This window comes from Diachasmimorpha longicaudata, chromosome 4 (genome assembly GCF_034640455.1).
Source record: "Diachasmimorpha longicaudata isolate KC_UGA_2023 chromosome 4, iyDiaLong2, whole genome shotgun sequence".
Lineage (NCBI taxonomy): Eukaryota > Metazoa > Arthropoda > Insecta > Hymenoptera > Braconidae > Diachasmimorpha > Diachasmimorpha longicaudata.
In genome coordinates, this window is record NC_087228.1 from 1,222,067 (window position 1) to 1,241,317 (window position 19,251).

The 19,251-nt window shown below is 44.5% G+C and overlaps 3 protein-coding genes across 4 annotated transcripts in view; 1 reads left to right on the forward strand and 2 right to left on the reverse strand.

Moving 5' to 3' along the window:
* Positions 1–18,956, forward strand: part of LOC135161339 (uncharacterized) — a 41,260-nt gene extending 22,304 nt beyond the window's left edge. The window contains exons 2-3 of one of the 2 annotated variants that reach the window (XM_064118816.1): positions 16,389–17,462; positions 17,541–18,038. In XM_064118816.1, the coding sequence (XP_063974886.1) occupies positions 17,339–17,462; positions 17,541–17,773 (357 nt within the window). In that variant the 5' untranslated portion in view covers positions 16,389–17,338 and the 3' untranslated portion in view covers positions 17,774–18,038. Of the gene's footprint in view, positions 1–16,388; positions 17,463–17,540; positions 18,039–18,770 lie in introns of those variants that run through there. The other variant, XR_010298766.1, reaches the window with a different exon arrangement.
* Positions 1,318–7,024, reverse strand: LOC135161458 (uncharacterized). Its single transcript, XM_064119035.1, has 2 exons — positions 5,512–7,024; positions 1,318–5,441 (listed from the first exon to the last, which is right to left on the reverse strand). Exons 1-2 carry the CDS (start codon positions 7,022–7,024, stop codon positions 1,318–1,320), a joined length of 5,637 nt encoding a protein of 1,878 aa, XP_063975105.1.
* LOC135161459 (uncharacterized) lies at positions 9,173–12,166 on the reverse strand. The gene is made up of 3 exons (XM_064119037.1): positions 11,967–12,166; positions 11,495–11,758; positions 9,173–11,372 (listed from the first exon to the last, which is right to left on the reverse strand). The coding sequence occupies exons 1-3, from the start codon at positions 12,164–12,166 to the stop codon at positions 9,173–9,175; spliced, it is 2,664 nt and encodes an 887-aa protein (XP_063975107.1).
* Positions 18,957–19,251: the final 295 nt, after the last annotated feature.

A 19,251-nucleotide genomic window follows, 5' to 3' on the forward strand; every position in this document is an offset into this window, starting at 1 on the left:
ATTCAAATTAATGAATCAATGAATTATCAAACGAATATCCAATGTATACTTACAGAGTAATAATAATGATAGTAAGAACAATAATAATAATATGAAAAATAATAATGCAAAAAAAAAAACAAAAAAAACAAATAAAACAAACAAACAGAAAAATAATAATAATAAAAATAATAATAATAACGAAAATAATACAACAGAATAAAAATAAAAAACTCGTTGCACTCCGGGAGTGTAGGCAGAAGTGAAAACTTGAACTTATGGCGCGTTGGGCACTTTTTTGGGTGAGCATTTTTAGGTGCGCTCGCGACATGAAAAATTGTACATAAAAAATCAAGTTCATCAAAGCAATGTGGGCACTTTTTGAATGGAAATGAAATATAATAATATAGACACTATATTCGAAAGAAGTGGTTTCATTTAAATGAGTAAATATTAGTAAATAGTAAATACAAAATTGATCAATACTCATCCATAATTTCAACAACTCTTACATCATCATTATCAGCATGTTCATCAAATTCTAAAACTGAAACAATAGGTCTATGGCAACTAAAGTGTGAAATGAACAATTTTGAGTTAAATCTATTTATATTTCTTGTGAATACTGCATCACTAGTAGTTTTGTATTGTTTTGTGCTAAGATTGCGATCATTGGACATCGGTAAAACAAATTCTTCATATAAAACCGCATCCATTTTCAAGCCAAATCTATAATCGAAAATAAAAATGTAGATTTTTTTAAAGCTATAATCGTAGCATATATATTTTTTCCAACCATCCGAATTTCCGATCGTCGATTCACGTCCCTAGTGAAATTCTCTACTAAATTGAGTATATTTTCGATTTTTCGGGTTTTCCTACTTGTTTAGTTGAGGAACGTTGTTTTGGGTGGTCGGGCGTCGGAAAAATTGGGATTGGTGTAGTGAGATGCAATTGAAGACACACGACACTAAGTTATAAAAACTTCGTATGTATATTGTCACTAATTGTAAAAAACTATACAAGTTTCACAAAGTTCGTTGGGTTTCACCCGTGTGAAATCCTGGATCGCTGATATTCTAATTGTAGTTGAGAGACGTTGATAAAGGCGAAATTATAGAATTACGTTGACCGGTACGTTGGAGATACGCTGTAAGACTGATTTGGGGGGGGTCTCAAGTTGGTGACCGAGACCGATGACCAGTGACCCGATGAACCCCGGAAGTATCCGAAATTCATCGATCACTTGTCGTTGAGTTGGGGGGCGTTTTTTAGCTATAGTTTAAACATCCCGCCCGCATTCATCAGGCGTGATGAATCCTCTGTTGATGGTAATCTCTAGTTGTCATCTTGTTGGTCTGCTGGTGTTGGGTCCGTTGGTAGCAAGCAAAGTTTTGCTATCGGTCTGGTGTATTGATGTCGTTGAACCCGAATGTTCTGTGTCGATGGTGATCCATCTGGATTCGTTGGGACTTCTGGTGTTGCTGTGAGCAGTTCTGCGACTCTCACTAGGCCATCAGCCCCTGGCCTTACCGCAATGACTCGCGCCAGTGGCCAACGTGCTGGAGGGAGGTCATCATTGATCATCAGGACCATATCTCCCACCTTGATGTTGCGTTGCTGTTGATTCCACTTGTAGATGGAGTGGTAACGTTGAAGACACTCCCTGGACCATCTCGACCAGAATTGTTGTATTTTCTGGGTCACCAGATTCCATCGTGTGATTTTGTTGATATTTGTGTTGAGTTGAGATGGCTCCGGGAGTAGTTGAAGAGGTTCTCCGATGAGGAAATGCCCTGGTGTAAGAGCCTGAAGGTCATCTGGGTCATCTCTCATCGGAACAATAGGCCTTGAGTTGAGACAGGCCTCGATTTGTATCAGGATCGTGTTGAGCTCTTCGTATGTTAACGTTGTTGTTCCTAATACTCGTCGTAGATGATACTTCGTTGACTTTACAGCGGCCTCCCACTTGCCTCCGAAGTGAGGAGCATTTGGTGGGATGAATTTCCACTGGGTTCCGTTGGAAGCAAGAGCAGCTCTAATTTGTTGGTTATCTGGAGAGTCTTGGTTGTATAGTCTGTTGAGTTCGTTGGCTGCTCCTTCGAATGTCGTTGCATTGTCACTATACATGATAGCTGGAATGCCTCGCCTTCCAGTAAATCTTTTGTATGCTGCGATAAATGCATCCGTTGTTTGTCTGTTGACCAGTTCAAGGTGAACAGCTGAGGTTGTGAAACACACAAAAACCGCTATATGAACTGTTGATGGTTGCGCGTTCGTTGGTCTCCACTTCAGGATTGGAAGTGGCCCTGCATAGTCCACTCCAGTATGCAGGAATGGTCTTGAAGGCGTTGCTCTGGCTGTTGGAAGTTGACCCATTAACTGTTGGTCTCTTGTTGCCCTGAATCTGGTGCAGATAGCACAGCGCAGGATTGATGCGTGCACTGACTTTCTGCCACCAACGATCCAGTATCGTTGTCTGATGTGAGCCATGGTGAGTTGAACTCCTCCGTGGAGTGTTTTCTGGTGAGCTTCGTTGATGATGATCGTTGTCAGGCGAGATTGTCGTGGTAAGATAATTGGATGAGTCTCGTCTGGATCAAGCAATGAGTTCTTTAGTCGTCCACCAAGCCTGAGAATTCCTTGATCATCAATTCTCGGGGTGAGCTTGGCCAGTGGATGTTGGCGAGGTAGTTGAATATCTCTGTTCAAGTTCTGAAACACAGATTCAAAGTATTGGTGTTGTGTTACCTTAACCCAGAATGTCCTCGCTTCGTTGAGTTCTATCGTTGTTAATACTGATGAATCGGGCGTTGGTTGTCGTCGAAGTCGTTGGATGGCTCGATTCATCGTGGCGGTGACTTGTAATACTTTTGATAAAGTAGAATATCTGTTGAGGAACTCTATCAGTGGATGCTGCCTAGCTTCAGTAGCTACTGGGTGGGCTGTTGCTGGTCTCTCTTCAAGAGACACCTCCGTTGGAGAACTGGTTGTATTTTGTGGCCAGGCTGACGGCGGTTTTGCTAGCCAGTCAGGACCTTTCCACCAAAGGTGATGTTCGTTGAGTTGGCTCGGTGAGATGCCACGTGAAGCGCAGTCAGCAGGGTTGTAAATCCCACCGACATGTCTCCATACGGCTGTTGGTAATGCTTCCTGGATTTTCGTTACTCTATTGTGAACGAATTCCTTCCATCTCGATGGATGGCTGTTGATCCATGCCAAAGCTACAGAAGAATCAGACCAAAGGTATGTCTCTCCGTTGATTTCCAATGTGCGTTGTGCCCAGCTGACAATTTTTGTTAGCAGAAGGGCCGCGGTTAGCTCCAGGCGTGGAATCGTCAGCTTTTTCAGTGGTGCAACTCTTGTTTTTGCACACACCAAGCTGATTGTTGGTGTTTCGTTGTCTCGTTGAACTCGTAGATAAACGACTGCTCCCATGGCAGCTGTTGATGCGTCGGCAAATCCATGTATTTGTACGTTGGTAGTCGTTGGAGATAGATTTAGCCATCTTGGGATGGACAGTTGATTTAGTTGCGTGAGTTCCTCCCTGAACTCTTTCCACCTTCGAACATAGTCGAGTGGAAGTTGATCATCCCAAGCGAGTTTAAGCAGCCATAGTTCTTGGATGAGTATTTTTCCTCGAACAATGACTGGTGCGATGAATCCAAGAGGATCGAAAATTTGAGCTATTTCCGATAGCAGTACCCTCTTGGTGAAGCTCGTTGAGTTGAATGTTCTCGATTTATATTGGAATAAATCTGTTGTTGGATGCCAGCACAATCCGAGCGTTTTGATGACTGCTTCCTCGAATTGCACTGTACCTGCCGGTCCCGTTGACAAGTTGAGCTGTTGGAGTATCTCTGGGCGATTACTGGTCCACTTTTGAAGTGGAAATCCGCCCGCCTGGCAGATCTGTTGAAGCTGAATTATCATTTCTTTGAATTCTCCCTCAGAGTCCGCTCCACCGTAAATGTCGTCGACATAACGGCCTTTAGTTAGCGGTAGCACTGCTGCAGGGAATCGTTGACCTTCATCGTTGACGAGTTGTTGAAGAACTCTCAAAGAGAGCCATGGAGAGCATTTCTGTCCATATGTGACCGTTGTTAGTTGATATGTCACAAGTTGTTGATTTTCGTCTATCCAAAGAATGCGTTGAAGATTCCAATCGTCAGGGTGTACGTTAATTTGTCGAAACATCTTGACGATGTCGGTGCCGAAGACGAGTCGATGTCGTCTCAACCATGTGAGTACATCCATTGCATCCACTTGAAGCTTTCCGCCCGCGTGGAGGATGTCGTTGAGTGAGATACCCGTTGATGTCTTGTTGGAGCCGTTGAAGACTACTCGAAGCTTCGTGGTTAGCGAATCTTCCCTCAGAACCCCATGATGTGGCAGGTAGTAGTTTGTTGCTGGTTCTGATATTTGTTGTATACGTCGCATGTGATCAAGTGCTTCGTATTCGTTGATAAAGTCATAGTAGAGTTTGCTGTAGTCAGGATTAGCGTTTAGTCTTCGTTTCACCGACTGGAGCTGACGAAGCGCTTTATTCCTCGATTCTCCGAGCGCTACTGTTGATGTGCGAAGTGGCAGTCGCACAATGTAGCGCCCAGACGTGTCTCGCTGATGAGTGCGTTGAAAGTGTTCTTCACACTCTAATTCGTCTGGTGTGAGCTCGTTGGTTGGATTTGTTGAGATTGGTGGTTCTTCCTGGACCCAGAATCTTTGTAGAAGCTCCGTTAATTGTTCGTTGGAAGATCCCCTTGCCGCGGATAAGGAGGTCCTCGTTGAATACTTTGTATTGCATAATGGACCCGATATTATCCATCCGAATGTTGTTAGTTGGCCAACTAATTGATCATCGTTGGATTTTTCGATCCCGTTGCCGATGATTTTCCCGTAGTTGTCAGCTCCGATAATTATGTTGATAGGTCCAGGTGTTGAATAGCTCTCATCTGCCAGTTGAAGCTGCTGCAGTGATCCGATTGATGCAGATGAGCATGAGAACGTTGGTAACCGTGAGGTTAGCTTTTGCAGGATGTGGGCGTTGATCTCAACTTGTTGAAATGGCTGTTTCGTTGATTGGAGCGTGATTGCCACAATCCCTCTCGTTGAACATGCATGTTTTCCACCAATTCCGATGAGTTCAATCGTTGAATGTCGTCGTTGTAGTTGAAGTTGATGCACCAGGCTTTCCGAAATAAAAGAAAGCTCTGAGCCTTGATCGATGAGGATTCTGGCGATCGTGTAGAATCCGCTTTTGGAGAATGCCCTGGCTTTAGCCGTAGCCAAGAGCACTAGTCGCTGATCCGTTGATTTGTGGGAGAACTTAGTGTCCTCTACGTTGCTCGAATTCCGTTGAGTCGATTCTTCGACTTGACTCAGGGGGGCGTAAATCCCCTGGCTAGTCGTTGAAGCTGTTGATTCCTCGTTGACTTTAGTTGATTGTGTTGATGTTGAACGACCTGTTGAAAACGAGTGAGGATCAATGATCTGAGTGATGAATTAGAATTATAATAAATCAAACACTCAAACCTGATTCCGCACTCGTTGATGGTTGCTCTGGACCGCTGTTGATTGTCGATGTCCTCTCTCTGTCCTTTGGGTCCATGTGCAACAGCGTGTGGTGTCTGTTTTGACATTTCATGCAAGATTTAGTGCACTTGCATCTCGTCACCAGGTGTGTACCGAAGCAGTTGTAGCATAGTCGTGTTGTTGACAGATGCTCTAGTTTTTTCTGCGCTGAGAGGCTGAGAAATGATGGACACCTTCCAATGAAATGATTGGCGTTGCAGTACGCACAGCAATCAGCAGGCTTAATATGTTGAGGCTCCTTTCGTTGAGCTGTTGCTTCGGCGGCATGATAAACGCGTGCTCGAGGTGGTGATTTTCCACGTTGAATTTTCTCCTTTGGCCGTTGATGAACCGTTGGTTCGTGTTGATCATCTGGAGTCATGCCTCTTGCTGTTGACTCCAGGAAGTTGACTAAATCCTGCAGAGGTATGAAATTTGTTGATGTTCCCAGCCTCTGTTCCCACGTGGTGCGAGTATCAGCCTCCATTGATCGTTTGAGCAAGTGAAAAACGAATTGCTCGCCCAAATCCTCTTTGGGAATCCCGGCGGTGCTGATCAGGTGGTCCACTGTCTCACGAACAATGTGTGCGTTGGTTATCATGGCCTTGGCGTCTCCCTTAGCCATTGGCCGCAAGTTGAGCACCCTGTTGAAGAGGTGTCCGGCGATGAGACGTGGATTCTCATAATGCCGTTGAAGTTTGTCCCATGCCTTCTCGTAGTTGATGTCCGTAGCAGTGAAGGACGAGATCAACTCAGCTGGGGGTCCCTTAAGAGCCTCCTTCAGCCTCACCAACTTTTCTGCAGGCGACATGTCTGGTTTTCTCCCAACCAGATTCTGAAAAAGATCAGAAAACTCTTTCCACTGGGAAAATTTACCTTGAAATATTGGGAGATCAATTCTTTTCAGTTGAGTGGTCGTTGTTCTACCCGCGGATAATTTCTCCTTCGTTGAGATTTCCCCTTTAAGTTTCCAGATCCTCTTCAGCGTCTGCCGCTTTAATTCTCCAGTTTTGAGGAATGCCTTTCCCGTCATGTAGCTGTGATCAGCAGGTAGATTAGCAATCAATGCCTGTGATCGCTCAGCAAATTCAATCCAGGCGTCCTTTAAATATTCCTCATGGCCGTTGAGTTCCTCCAGCGTTGTATCTGAGGCTCTTAATTCGCTCAGTTCCTCATCAATTGCGTTGAATTCAAGTATTCTGTCTTCCAGAAACTCTAGTTGATTGGCGGTACCTGTTGAGAGCTGCGTTGGTGTACTTGAAGTTGATGGCATCGTTGGTATTTCGGACTTCCTCGTCTTAATAGTTGAGATGTTGACTGAAGGAAAAGTTTCCACTGCGGTTGCCCAGTCTTCATGCTCCTGTGTGGTTGGAGCTTGCGTCTCTGGAGGGTTAACGACGATCGGAGGTACGGGGTTGATCCCGACGTTGATTTCGATGGGTTGGGTTGGCTCGTACTCTCTATCATCTGCCATGTTGGTAACTGATAACTACGTTACCGACCGTTGAGCTGTACCGACCGCTGCGTTGACGTTGAGTGGGGTGCGATCTCACTCGTTGAGCACAGTCCCAGTAAGTGGGGGACTGCTGGCGAAGTTGAGCGAAGTGGGCCGAGCACTCCCGAATGGTCACACGCGCGGTTAGAGAAATTTGAGACCCGATGGAATGTAAACAAAGTCAACACAAAGGGTCGAGGGCAATAAATTCTTATTGTTCTCACGTTGGGATTATCGTTGGAATGTTGTTGGGTATATCGTTGGAATGTTCCAGAATATTCCACGGGTCGTTGATTTCACTATAGGACTTGGCGTCCTTTTTGGTTTCGTTGAAATTTCACTGCACTTTCACAATTTTTCCCTGTTTTTTACCGCACCATCCGGCTCGAAGGACCAATGTTTAGTTGAGGAACGTTGTTTTGGGTGGTCGGGCGTCGGAAAAATTGGGATTGGTGTAGTGAGATGCAATTGAAGACACACGACACTAAGTTATAAAAACTTCGTATGTTTATTGTCACTAATTGTAAAAAACTATACAAGTTTCACAAAGTTCGTTGGGTTTCACCCGTGTGAAATCCTGGATCGCTGATATTCTAATTGTAGTTGAGAGACGTTGATAAAGGCGAAATTATAGAATTACGTTGACCGGTACGTTGGAGATACGCTGTAAGACTGATTTGGGGGGGGTCTCAAGTTGGTGACCGAGACCGATGACCAGTGACCCGATGAACCCCGGAAGTATCCGAAATTCATCGATCACTTGTCGTTGAGTTGGGGGGCGTTTTTTAGCTATAGTTTAAACACCTACTTTTCCGGCTTTCCCATAATTTTGAGCGATTTTCCGACCGCCGATTCACGTCCCTAGTGAAATTCTCTACTAAATTGGGTATATTTTTGATTTTCCGAGTTTTCCTACTTTTGCGTCTTTCGCATAATTTTTAACGATTTTCTGACCGTCGATTCAAGTCCCTAGTGAAATTCTCTACTAAATTGAGGATATTTTCGATTTTTCGGGTTTTTTTACTTTTCCGGTTTTCCCATAATTTTTAGCGATTTTCCGACCATCACATCACGTCCCTAGTAAAATTCACTAATAAAACAAGCATATTTTCGATTTTTCAGGTTTTTTCCTAATTTTCCTAATTCCGCAAAATTTCGAGATTTTCTGTAATTTTGTAGAAATTTATCAACGTCAAACTTCAAATGCAGCGCCTTTTTAAACGCTAGCGCCAAACTTGTATTCTTTTAATGTAACTGTTGCTAAAACAGGAAGTTGTTTCCCTAGCGGAAGAAAGAAATAGCTCATATATACCTATGCGTATACTAGTAGCCGTGATGCCAGACGGGGGCAAAAATCCCACGCGTGGGGGGTTCATGCGCAACTCCCTCGCGCAACTACTGCTGCGGAGTGGGGCAGTGGGAGACGTGTGGGTCCCGCATCTGGCATCACTGTAAAATCTCATCTGTCGCGAGTTCACGAGAAAATGCTCACCCACAAAAGTACCCAACGCGCCATAAGAAGTTTTCACTTCAATAATAATAAGAGTAGTAATGACAACAACCACCGTGATGGTTATGAGTACTTGTGTTAAGTAATACAATTGTTTTTAGTTAATGTCAGTATGATTAATTCTTAAATAAAGGATGTTCGTAGACAAGTAAAAATCAAAGCAGAGCTGTAAGCATTACAGTTGCTTTTGTCGTCTCCAGACAAAAGCAACTGCCCTCCCCAACGTCATGTTACGTATGGCTACGTATCCAACAATATAGTGATTGTAAAAGAAAATCTTAGTTAAAAGAAACGAAATATATAATACAAATTCACGATTTCGAGAGTCGAAAGAAGAAGAAAATCAAAGAGATCCAATGATGAAAATTTGATAGAGGATAGGACCGCGCTTCCCTCCTCTGAATTGTCGATTGAGACGTCTAACGCAATCATAAAATAATCAATCAATTACGGGATCAGAAGTAGATACTCAAGAATGAAAAATAAATGAATAAATTACGGCATCAGAAGTAGATACCCAGTAATGAATAAATAAATAATAAATGATTCATAGACTTATTGACTTATTATTCTTTAGACGGTCCAAAACCAGAGGTGCAATCAGCCTCACAGCCATTTTACACCCTGCCCTTAGGCAGCCGTCTATCGCTGGTATCGAGTATCAGTGCCCTACGAGCAAACTCATAGAGCCCCTTGATCCCGTCCCTGTCGATCCATATATCTGTGCATGCAGACCCAAAAACATCCCACCAGACCTCATCGAGCCCGCTGCATCTTGTGCATAGGTGAAGAGGATCCTCCTCCGTCAACCCGCATCTTTTGCATAGGGGGTTAGTCCCCTTGCCTATCCTTGATAAATACAGAGCCAGGGGCCAGTGTCCAGTGATAAGCCCCACTATAGCGCCGAGCTTAGCCCTGTTTAGGCCCAACAAAGTTTCTGGAATCTTCCAAGTGGGTTTTCCTAAGAAGGATTTCGTGTGTCTGGCACCCGTCTCCGAGTCCCACCTCTCCACAATCCTCCTATCCCCACGCTCCTTGACCAGGTCGTTCACAAAGTCGGTGTGCACGCCTACGTGCTCCACCTCCCCCTGAAAGGCCCTACTGCTGCCGTTCTTTGCTAGCTCATCGGCCTTCTCATTGCCTTTGATGCCAGCGTGGCCCGGAATCCAAGCCACCTCAAGCCGATTGTTTACGGCAATTTCCTCCATCCGCTCAACGCATTCACTCACTAACTTGGAGCAACACTCGTACCTGAGTATTGACCTCAGCGCGCGTCTGCTGTCTGAGAAGATGAAGATCTTTTTGCCCTTGTCCCCTCTCCCCAGGATCATCCTGGAGCAGGTCCTCAGGGCAGCCAGCTCAGTCTGGAGCGCGGTTGCGTGCGAGTCCAGTCCGATGGCCCTCGCTATTGCGGGCACCTCTGACCAGACCCCCGCTCCCACCCGTCCGCTCACCCGTGAACCATCCGTATACCAGATCAGTCCACGGGGCGGCGCCCAGTCCGCGTCCTTTCCTGACGGGGTTTCCCCCCATCCAAGGTTGACAGAGAACTTTCTGCGAAAGTGCCATCTGGGTCTGCAGGCGTCAGCACCGCGCGATAGTAGCCCTTCCAGCTCTCTGTCTGTGCGGAGGACACTAGCATGCCCGTTCCTGGCCCCCTTCCACGTTCCCTGCAGCCGCAGTGTTGCAGCCGCTTTTGTCGCCTCCTCCCTTATAATCAGGTGTGGCGGTTGCATGAAGACCAGGGCCTCCAATGCTGAGCACGGGGTCGTTCGAAGGGCCCCTGTTATGCCCAGCATCGCAAGCCTGCCTACTCTGTCCACCGCTTTCCTGTGGCAGGCGTTATTCAAGGCTGACCACCACACTGCGGCTGCGTATGTTAGCTGTGGGGTCATAATCGCCGTGTAGATCCACTTCACCATCCTCGGCCTTAGACCCCATGTGCTTCCGAACATTCGCCTGCATGCCCAGTATGTCATAGTGACGTTGTTGGTCTGCATAGCGATGTGCTTTTTCCAGCTGAGCTTCTTGTCCAGCCAAATACCTAGGTAGTTGACTTCTGTCGAGAAATTCTGCACTGTGTTGTAGATGGAGGGAGCTTTAACGGCAGCCCTCCTTCTGCTTGTAAAGTGCACCATCTCCGTTTTGCCTGGGTTTACCCTTAGGCCCTTCGATGTGCACCAGTGCTGAACATAGTCCAGCGCCTTCTGCATTTTGCCATGTAGCATGCTCGCGTCCCTGCTAGTTACCAGCAGTGCCACATCATCTGCATACGCGACTGTCCTTATACCCAGCTCCTCGAGCCCAGTGAGGAGGCCGTCGACAACGAGGAACCATAGCAGAGGGGAGATAACCCCCCCCTGCGGGCAGCCCCGCGCCTTCACAGCCCTTACCGCACTGTCCCCAAGGGTGGAGTGGACAACTCTAGTTCGGAGCATGGCGGCTATCCATTTGGAGACCGACTCCTCGATCCCAAAAGATGCCGCCGCTTTCTCCAGCGTATCAAAGGAGGTGTTGTTGAAGGCCCCTTCGATGTCTATAAAGACACCAAGGGTGTCCACCCCTCTTTCCTTTGCATTTTCTATTGTGCCTACCAAGTGGTGCAGCGCAGTCTCAGTAGATCTGCCAGCTTGGTAAGCATGTTGTGAGGAGCAAATCTGGTTAAACCTCAGTGCCCCCTCCTTAATCTGCCTGTCGACCAGCCTTTCCAGCGTCTTCAACAAGAAGGAGCTTAGACTGATTGGTCTGTAGGCTTTCGCATTGTCATAGCTGCATTTACCCGGTTTGGGGATAAAGGCAACCCTGACTTCCCGCCACCTGCCGGACACATAGCCCAATGCTAGGCAGGCCCTAAATACGGGTATCAGTCTGCGCAGGAGCAATGGACCCCTCTTCGCAGGAGGGCCTGATGTGTCCCATCCAGACCGGGACTCTTGTACATTTCGAAGGAGGCCACCGCCCATTGCAGCCTGTCCAGCGTTACTATTTTTGCGGCTAGCTCCCAGTCGGGTGCGCTGCTTCCTGTTCGTGTCCAGCCCACCTCCGGGCACTCTCCAGGGTGCTCTATAGTAGACTCCGGAAAGTGCCCGCGAACCAGATGCTCAAGGACCTTCCGCGGTGTTGTGATGGTCTCTCCGCTCCCCCAACCAACCCCGAGGAGCACCCCGGCAAGAAAAGGCAAGAAAAGTGAATGGAAGAAATGGCTAGGAGCCGGATAGCTCAGTTGGGAGAGCACCCGATGCATAATCGGAAGGTCACGGGTTCAAATCCCGGTCTGGACTATCCATTTTTTCAGTAATTTTTCTTGCAAAAATCATATGGAGAATTATCCTGTTCCCCTTCCTACCTCATCCAAAATCCTATCCAACGATTTCCTTGGACGTCACAAGAAATGTGGAACGCTAAATAAACTTCCCGTCTTGATGATCCCGGGACGCATAATCGGAAGGTCCCGGGTTCAAATCCCGGTCTGGACTATCCATTTTTTCAGTAATTTTTCTTACAAAAATTATATGGAGAATTATCCTGTTCCCCTTCCCCGGCGGAGTTGGGAGAGCACCCGATGCATAATTGGAAGGTCCCGGGTTCAAACCCCGGTCTGGACTATCCATTTTTTCAGTAATTTTTCTTGCAAAAATCATATGGAGAATTATCCCGTTCCCCTCCCTACCTCGTCCAAAAATCCCATCCAACGATTTCCTTTGATGTCACAAAAAATGTGGAACGCTACATAAACTTCCCGTCTTGATGATAAAAAGCGGAAGCGGGCGGCCGCGGGCCGCCGCTGCCTCCCGCTTCCGCGAAAATTACTGAAAAAATGGATAGTCCAGACCGGGATTTGAACCCGGGACCTGCCGATTATGCGTCCCGGGATCATCAAGACGGGAAGTTTATATAGCGTTCCACATTTCTTATGACGTCAAAGGAAATCGTTGGATAGGATTTGATGATAAAACCCGCTTTTAGCGGGTCCGCTTTTATCATCAAGACGGGAAGTTTATATAGCGTTCCACATTTCTTGTGACGTCAAAGGAAATCGTTGGATAGGATTTTTGGATGAGGTAGGGAGGGGAACGGGATTATTTTCCATATGATTTTTGCAAGAAAAATTACTGAAAAAATGGATAGTCCAGACCGGGATTTGAACCCGGGACCTTCCGATTATGCATCGGGTGCTCTCCCAACTGGGCTATCTGGCTCCTAGCCATTTCTTGAATTCACTTTCCCCCGGGTAGGTTTGGGCGGTCTTGGGAGATTTCGGGGGGCCGCCGGCCCCGGCGGGCCGGGGCGGTTTCATCGGCCTTCGACTATGTGTACTCAAGTTATATGCCATCATATAGAACACGAATATCAACTTCTATGATTGAGTTTTTCGTGAGCTGTGGTCCCGAAGAAAACGATGTTGCATCAGTTTCCTTGGTTATTCGACGTGCTGAAACCGTATATGATGCCAGATTTCGTCTAAGTGCAGAAAAAAAAACGTGATTCCCAGGATGTCGTATAAACGCATATGTATAATCGACTTTTTCTCGAAGACAACTCGTTCACACGCAAACTTCGCGCATTGCACTCGTGTATTTCGACGAGACGAAGCTATTACACGCGGTTTCATCGGCCTACGACAATGTGTACTCAAGTTATATGCCATCATATCGAACACGAATATCAACTTCTATGATTGAGTTTTTCGTGAGCTGTGGTCGCGAAGAAAACAATGTTGCATCAGTTTCCGTGGTTATTCGACGTGCTGAAACCGAATATGATGCCAGATTTTGTCTAGGTGCAGCCAAAAAAAAGTGATTCCCACGATGACGTAAAAACGCAGATGTATAATCTGCTTTTGCTTGAAGACAAATCGTTCACACGCAAACTTCGCGCATTGCACTCGTGTAGTTCGACGAGACGAAGCTATTGCACGTGGTTTCATCGGCCTACGACAATGCGTACTCAAGTTATATGCCATCATATCGAACACGAATATCAATTCCTATGATTGAGTTTTTCGTGAGCAATGGTCGGAAAGAAAACGATGTTGCGTCAGTTTCCTTGGTTATTCGACGTGCTGAAACCGAATATGATGCCAGATTTTGTCTAGGTGCAGCCAAAAAAAAGTGATTCCCACGATGACGTAAAAACGCATATGTATAATCGACTTTTTCTTGAAGACAAATCGATCACACGCAAACTTCGCGCATTGCACTCGTATAGTTCGAGGAGACGAAGCTATTACACGCGGTTTCATCGGCCTACGACAATGTGTACTCAAGTTATATGCCATCATATCGAACACGAATATTAACTTCTATGATTGAGTTTTTCGTGAGCAGCGGTTGGAAAGAAAACGATGTTGCATCAGTTTCCTTGGTTATTCTACGTGCTGAAACCGAATATGATGCCAGATTTCGTTTATGTGATGCCAAAAAAAAATGATTCCCACGATGTCGTGAAAACGCAAGTAGTAAGTGGGCACGATTGGCGAATTTTATTCCAGGAATCGTCCCCCTTTCCCCTTTTTCCAGACGTGTCCGAACACGTTTTCCCCATTGTCCTTTGAGGAGGACGTCGCCGCTCTAGGGCCCCCTGGGGTGAGGGTCCCCAAAAAATGTCATTGTTCGACAGGAAGTGGGTGGTGGGCGGGTGGTGAAGGAATGCGAGCAGGTCCCAACACACTTAAAACCATCCCATTGTTATGCAATGGAATGTCGTTCACGTGGTAAGGGAAACTGGCCCATTATTTTTTTTTTAGATGGAGGATTGCGCATTGCCCTGGTATGAATGGCGCAGTAAATGGATGCTTTTTTTTTACAGGTTTTTAGGGTAATAAATTTTCCCTGGCTATGGAAGACCGTTGGAAAAATTCTCAACGATGTCTCCTTTTTTTTTGACGATGTTTTTCTCTTTCTTTTTATTGCATGTTTTTTCCTTTCAAAAGTTTTTTTTTATCTAAAAGCCAATAGCTTTTTTTGCCTTCCGTCTTTTTTTATACCTGAAAAGATGTTGAGGGTTTTTGTAATAAATAATTAAACATAGAGTTTACATTTTATCTTTTTTTATATTTCATATAAATCGTAGGTTTCATTTTACAAATCATTTACATAAAATCATATGTGTATGGTTTTTTCAATATGAGGGCATTCTGTAAGCCCCTCCCGCGAATTTATCCACATAATTGAAACAATTATGGAATAATTCTCCAAATAATTGGTACAAATATCCGAGATTTTCGTGTGGTATTGTACGTCGAAGATCATCGCGAGCCATGAGATACATTTCCTCGAAATTTACGCGTATGCGATGATGAAGATCCTCCGTGGCAGGCATTCTATTGTATTCCATATAATTCATAGCAATGCCTCTAATTGATTGTACGAGGGATTCCTTATATTCCTTGAAAGGCAATGTCTCCAAGAAATCCAGCCACTGATTAATCCATGCAGCCTTGTTTTTCAATGTAATGATGCTCTGCCATATCATGATTATGGGAGGCTGATTTGCATCATCATTGCGAACAAAGGTCACGCAGGGATTTTCAAAACTGCGGTGGAATTTCACGTTTATGGCCCCAAATTCCTTTGCAGGTACATTGTGGTTGATCTTTGGGTGAAACTTCTCAGGGTCAAAGTAATCGGTTACAGCATCCAAATCGTTGAAAAAAAGGGTCCATTCTTCTCGTGTCATTGACAATATGGCGCGTTGCGGGCGTACGCCCATAAATTGCACAACCGGAACGAATTGACCGAAACACGTAACTTTTAAGCCGACACGAATTTGTTTTGTCTCTGATCTATTCAAAGATATAACTTGAGACAATACCACACGTTGTTCAGCATCACTGAATCCCTTTTGTTGGGTACTTTCCATGTTGAAAAAATGAATGGATGAAATCAGGACGACGGAATCAAATCCACCCCGAGCACCCGCGTTTTATAGCGCTACGTATGAGAGTGGAGGGGACAGAATCCCCCACTATACGCATGACAGACCTATAACCGTCACACATTATCCCCACCGCAGGGAGTTCTGCGGCGGCGGCGTCACACATGCGCCCCACTTTCGCGGTTTTTGTATGTTGCGCGGTACCCCCACTCTTACCATGGAACCTTCCTATACCGATTTTTTTTGTTAAATCGAGTGACGCGTTTGTTGTCATTCGTTAAAAGGCATTGCAATAGTAAAAATGTCTAAAAACTTTGAAAGTTATGCTTTAGAGTCCCTTAAAAAATGTCTCGCGTGTCGCAAATCGTATGAGGGACGAGAAAAGCCTCAATTTCGCCAGAAAAGAGTACGCGTATGTGTTGATAAATATACAGATGATGATTACCTAGACAGTGAAGATAGTGATGACATGTGCATTCCAACAAAAGCGTGGAAAATCGCGATAGGGTCAGGATTGGAATGCGAAGTGGAAGATTTCCTTGTTGATCCTTCTTGCGTATGTTAATATAAATTTCTCGGTGAAATATGGAATAAAATCCATATTAGATATCGCAGGGATAAATTACACTCTCAAGATGAGGGCATAGACATGTGTACGACTTTTAAAGTATGTTACAATGAAGAACCTGCAGAATCTAATAAAGAAATCGAATCGAATTTTCAAATGAGATATAATCCTCCATCCTTGAGAAGCATTGCAATCGCGAATTTATTAAATGAAAGGAAATATGCGAAAAATGCAAAAACTTTGGCCGTGGTTACCAAAGCAATTGTGCATAATAGTGATGTTTTATTATATAAAATGTCGAAGTCAAATGGTTTTTTCGACTGCATAGAACACACAAGATTATGCAAAGCAGGCGTGGGGAAAAAACTCTATTGGTACCACTTTTTTAGGGTGTGTGAGGAAGAATATTATCTCCCTGCGGGGGAGGAGACATTGGTCTACAAGAAAGGAAATGGACCAATCATTGACCTTGCCTTTCAATAAGCAACAAATGCAAAACAAGTGGGGGGCGAAAAAAAGGAAAACTCGAGCATCCTTCCTCATCAGCTATTCAAAGCACCTCCCACCAAGGCCAAATTTTCAAAAAGTGTGGAAAACTTAGCCCCTTCGCTAAACTAGGGATGCACCAAGGACCCAGTGAGATCATTTTACTGCATTTGCGTTTTTTACGTCAAAATGACATCAAGTCAAGTGAACTCATCTCCAAAATCCAGTTATCAATCAGGTTATCAGCCTGGAACTTTTAAACCTAAAAAATCTAAATATTGTGGAAACAACGCGAATAAAAATGGAATTAAGATAATTAGTGATCGTGTAGTGCAATATAACAGTGATGAGAAAAAATCAATTGAAAAAATAGTGAAAAAAGTGATACTCCAACGACATGAGATTTCCAAGACAGGTCCTGTCATAAATATTGACTCTGACCTTCAAACAGTTGAAAAGAAGAAGAAAAACTCAACCAGACGATTGGGCCATAAATCACCCGGTAGCACTCAAAGTGACTCTAAAATCCTGAAAGTCAATAATAAAAAAACAAGTGAAATCGTGCAAGTGAGCACAGAGGAAAAAAAGGTGTGGATTAATATGCTAGAAAAAGATCTTGATTTATTCAATCAAGTGAACTATATTGAAAAGAAAAAGGATCTGAAAAAAATACAGGCTCGCGAAAAACGTTTAAAACTCGCGGAAAAAAAGAAGGCCGACTTTATCGCCCGCGAAAAACGTCGCGAACTAGCTAAGGAAAAACAAAGTCAATTTAGAGCTCGCGAATCAGAAAAAAATCGATCCAAGGACCACACATCGAAGGATATCATCCCTGAGACCATGATGGGATTGGATGGAATTGGATTCATCGATCGAGATGATTCCCAGCACTCCATCAGTCATCAATTTAATCCTGGAACGCGAGGGTGAAGATGCTCAGCATGGATCATTGAATTTCGCGGCCTCACCCCCTACAAGTAAATATTTAATCAATCAATCATAGGAATTTTTAGATTAGATTGATTTCAGCTAATCTTGTATTTTTTTCATTTCAGAACCGCGAAAAACTATCCAGGAAATCGAGGCCGTTCTAGTCGCGTTGGGCGCGAATCTAGAACAAAGGAATCGCGAGGATGATTACGAAGTGCGATGCACTCCAACGCAGCGTCAAAAAGAGCTTGATCAAATTGCGATGCAATTGGATCAATGTGGGGATGATGATGATGAAGGATTGGCCATCCAGAGTCTTGATTTCACCCCGTTATCACCCAGTAACCGTTCGGGCTGAAAATTCATTAAACATTTTTGTATTTTTTTCTTTTGCATAGCTGAAATAAAGGTCATAAATTTTATTGCATTAACGGTGGGTCTTGACTTTATTTATTGCTAGGCAAGACCAAATATTCCCTCTCCTGTCCCCAGCCCTTTTTTTCTCGTAGAAGCTAGGGGAAATTTCTCTCGCTTCTTCTTCTTCGTCGGACCCCTGAATCCTGTCGTTTATTGTCTCTTTCCTTCTAGTTGTTTAGAAGGTTTAGAGAACAATTTTGACTTTTTTTTCGTCTTTCCTACATTTATCCTTTCTGACATCTCCCTCTAACTCACGGTTTAGAGGGCTGAGGGCGAAATAGTGGGGCAAAAGTTATATAAACCGTAAGGTCCCACTATTCGCCCGCTTTCACCATTGACATCCGGAGGACTGCAGTGTCTCGTCCCGTTTTAGTGTTTTTGTGTTTTTTGAAAAAATTTGTTTAAAATGGTTATTGTAACCTGTGCAGGAGCGTGCCAGGAGCACTTTGGTTTGGCGGTAAGTTTTTACATATTTTTTTTTTTTGGCATGTGTTTCGTGGTTTTGATATGTGTTTCGCGGTTTTTCAATTTTTTGTGTTTTCTCGTCCGCCGCTTGATTTTGGGGATTTGGTATTTCACGGTCACGTATTCTTGATGTTTTTTATATCGCGTATTTTTATATTGTTTAAATGTCGACCCGTCGTGGGTATACGTTTCGCGTTTTCAAATTTCAAATCCGCGTATTTTTTTTGTTTCAATTTTTGTTGTTTTAGTTTTTTATTTTTCGTTTGTTTTAGTTTTTAGTTTTCAAATTAATTTTGCTTGTTTTAGTTTTTTTGATGTTTTTTCGTTTTCGTGTTTTTGTATTAGTTTTTTGATTTTTGTTTTTTCGTTTGTTTTAGTTTTTAAATTCATTTTGTGCTTTTTAGTTTTAGTTTTTAAATTAATTTTGTTGTTTTTGTTTCTAATTTTTAATTCATTGTTTTTTTATTTTACAGATGCAGGCCACCAGGAGGGAGCGGGCCTACCTGCGGGAGGCCAGCGAGTGGGTGCGGCGGGAGGATGCGGAGGGTGAAATCCTGGATGGCGAGAACATTTTCGCCATCCAGGATCTCCATGACAGGGCCGCCAAATGGTTGGCGGATTCCGAGGACGAGGCCTACCTGGTAAGTTGTCTCTCTCTCTCTCTCTCTCTCTCTCTCTCTCTCTCTCTCTCTCTCTCTCTCTCTCTCTCTCTCTCTCTCTCTCTCTCTCTCTCTCTCTCTCTCTCTCACTCTCTCTCTCTCCTCTCTCCCTCTCTCTCTCTCCTCTCTCTTCTCTCTCTTCTCTCTCATCTCTCTCTTCTCTCTCTCTCTCTCCTCCTCTCTCTCTTCTCTCCCTCTCATCCTCTCATCTCTCTTCTCCTCCTCCTCTCTATCTTCTCTCTCACTCTCTCTTCTCTCTCTCTTCTCACGTCTACATTCCTCTCTCTCTCTCTCT

Bases quoted from the DNA above. Each gene is read 5' to 3' on its own strand.
- LOC135161458 (XM_064119035.1), bottom strand. From the start codon at position 7,024: ATGGCAGATGATAGAGAGTACGAGCCAACCCAACCCATCGAAATCAAC. The intron at 5,442-5,511 runs GTTTGAGTGTTT...CGTTTTCAACAG, and splicing joins ATCAACGAGTGCGGAATCAG to GTCGTTCAACATCAACACAA.
- LOC135161459 (XM_064119037.1), bottom strand. From the start codon at position 12,166: ATGGATAGTCCAGACCGGGGTTTGAACCCGGGACCTTCCAATTATGCA. The intron at 11,759-11,966 runs GTTTATTTAGCG...TCCGGCTCCTAG, and splicing joins CGGGATCATCAAGACGGGAA to CCATTTCTTCCATTCACTTT. The intron at 11,373-11,494 runs GTACAAGAGTCC...TGTGTCCGGCAG, and splicing joins GCGGTGGCCTCCTTCGAAAT to GTGGCGGGAAGTCAGGGTTG.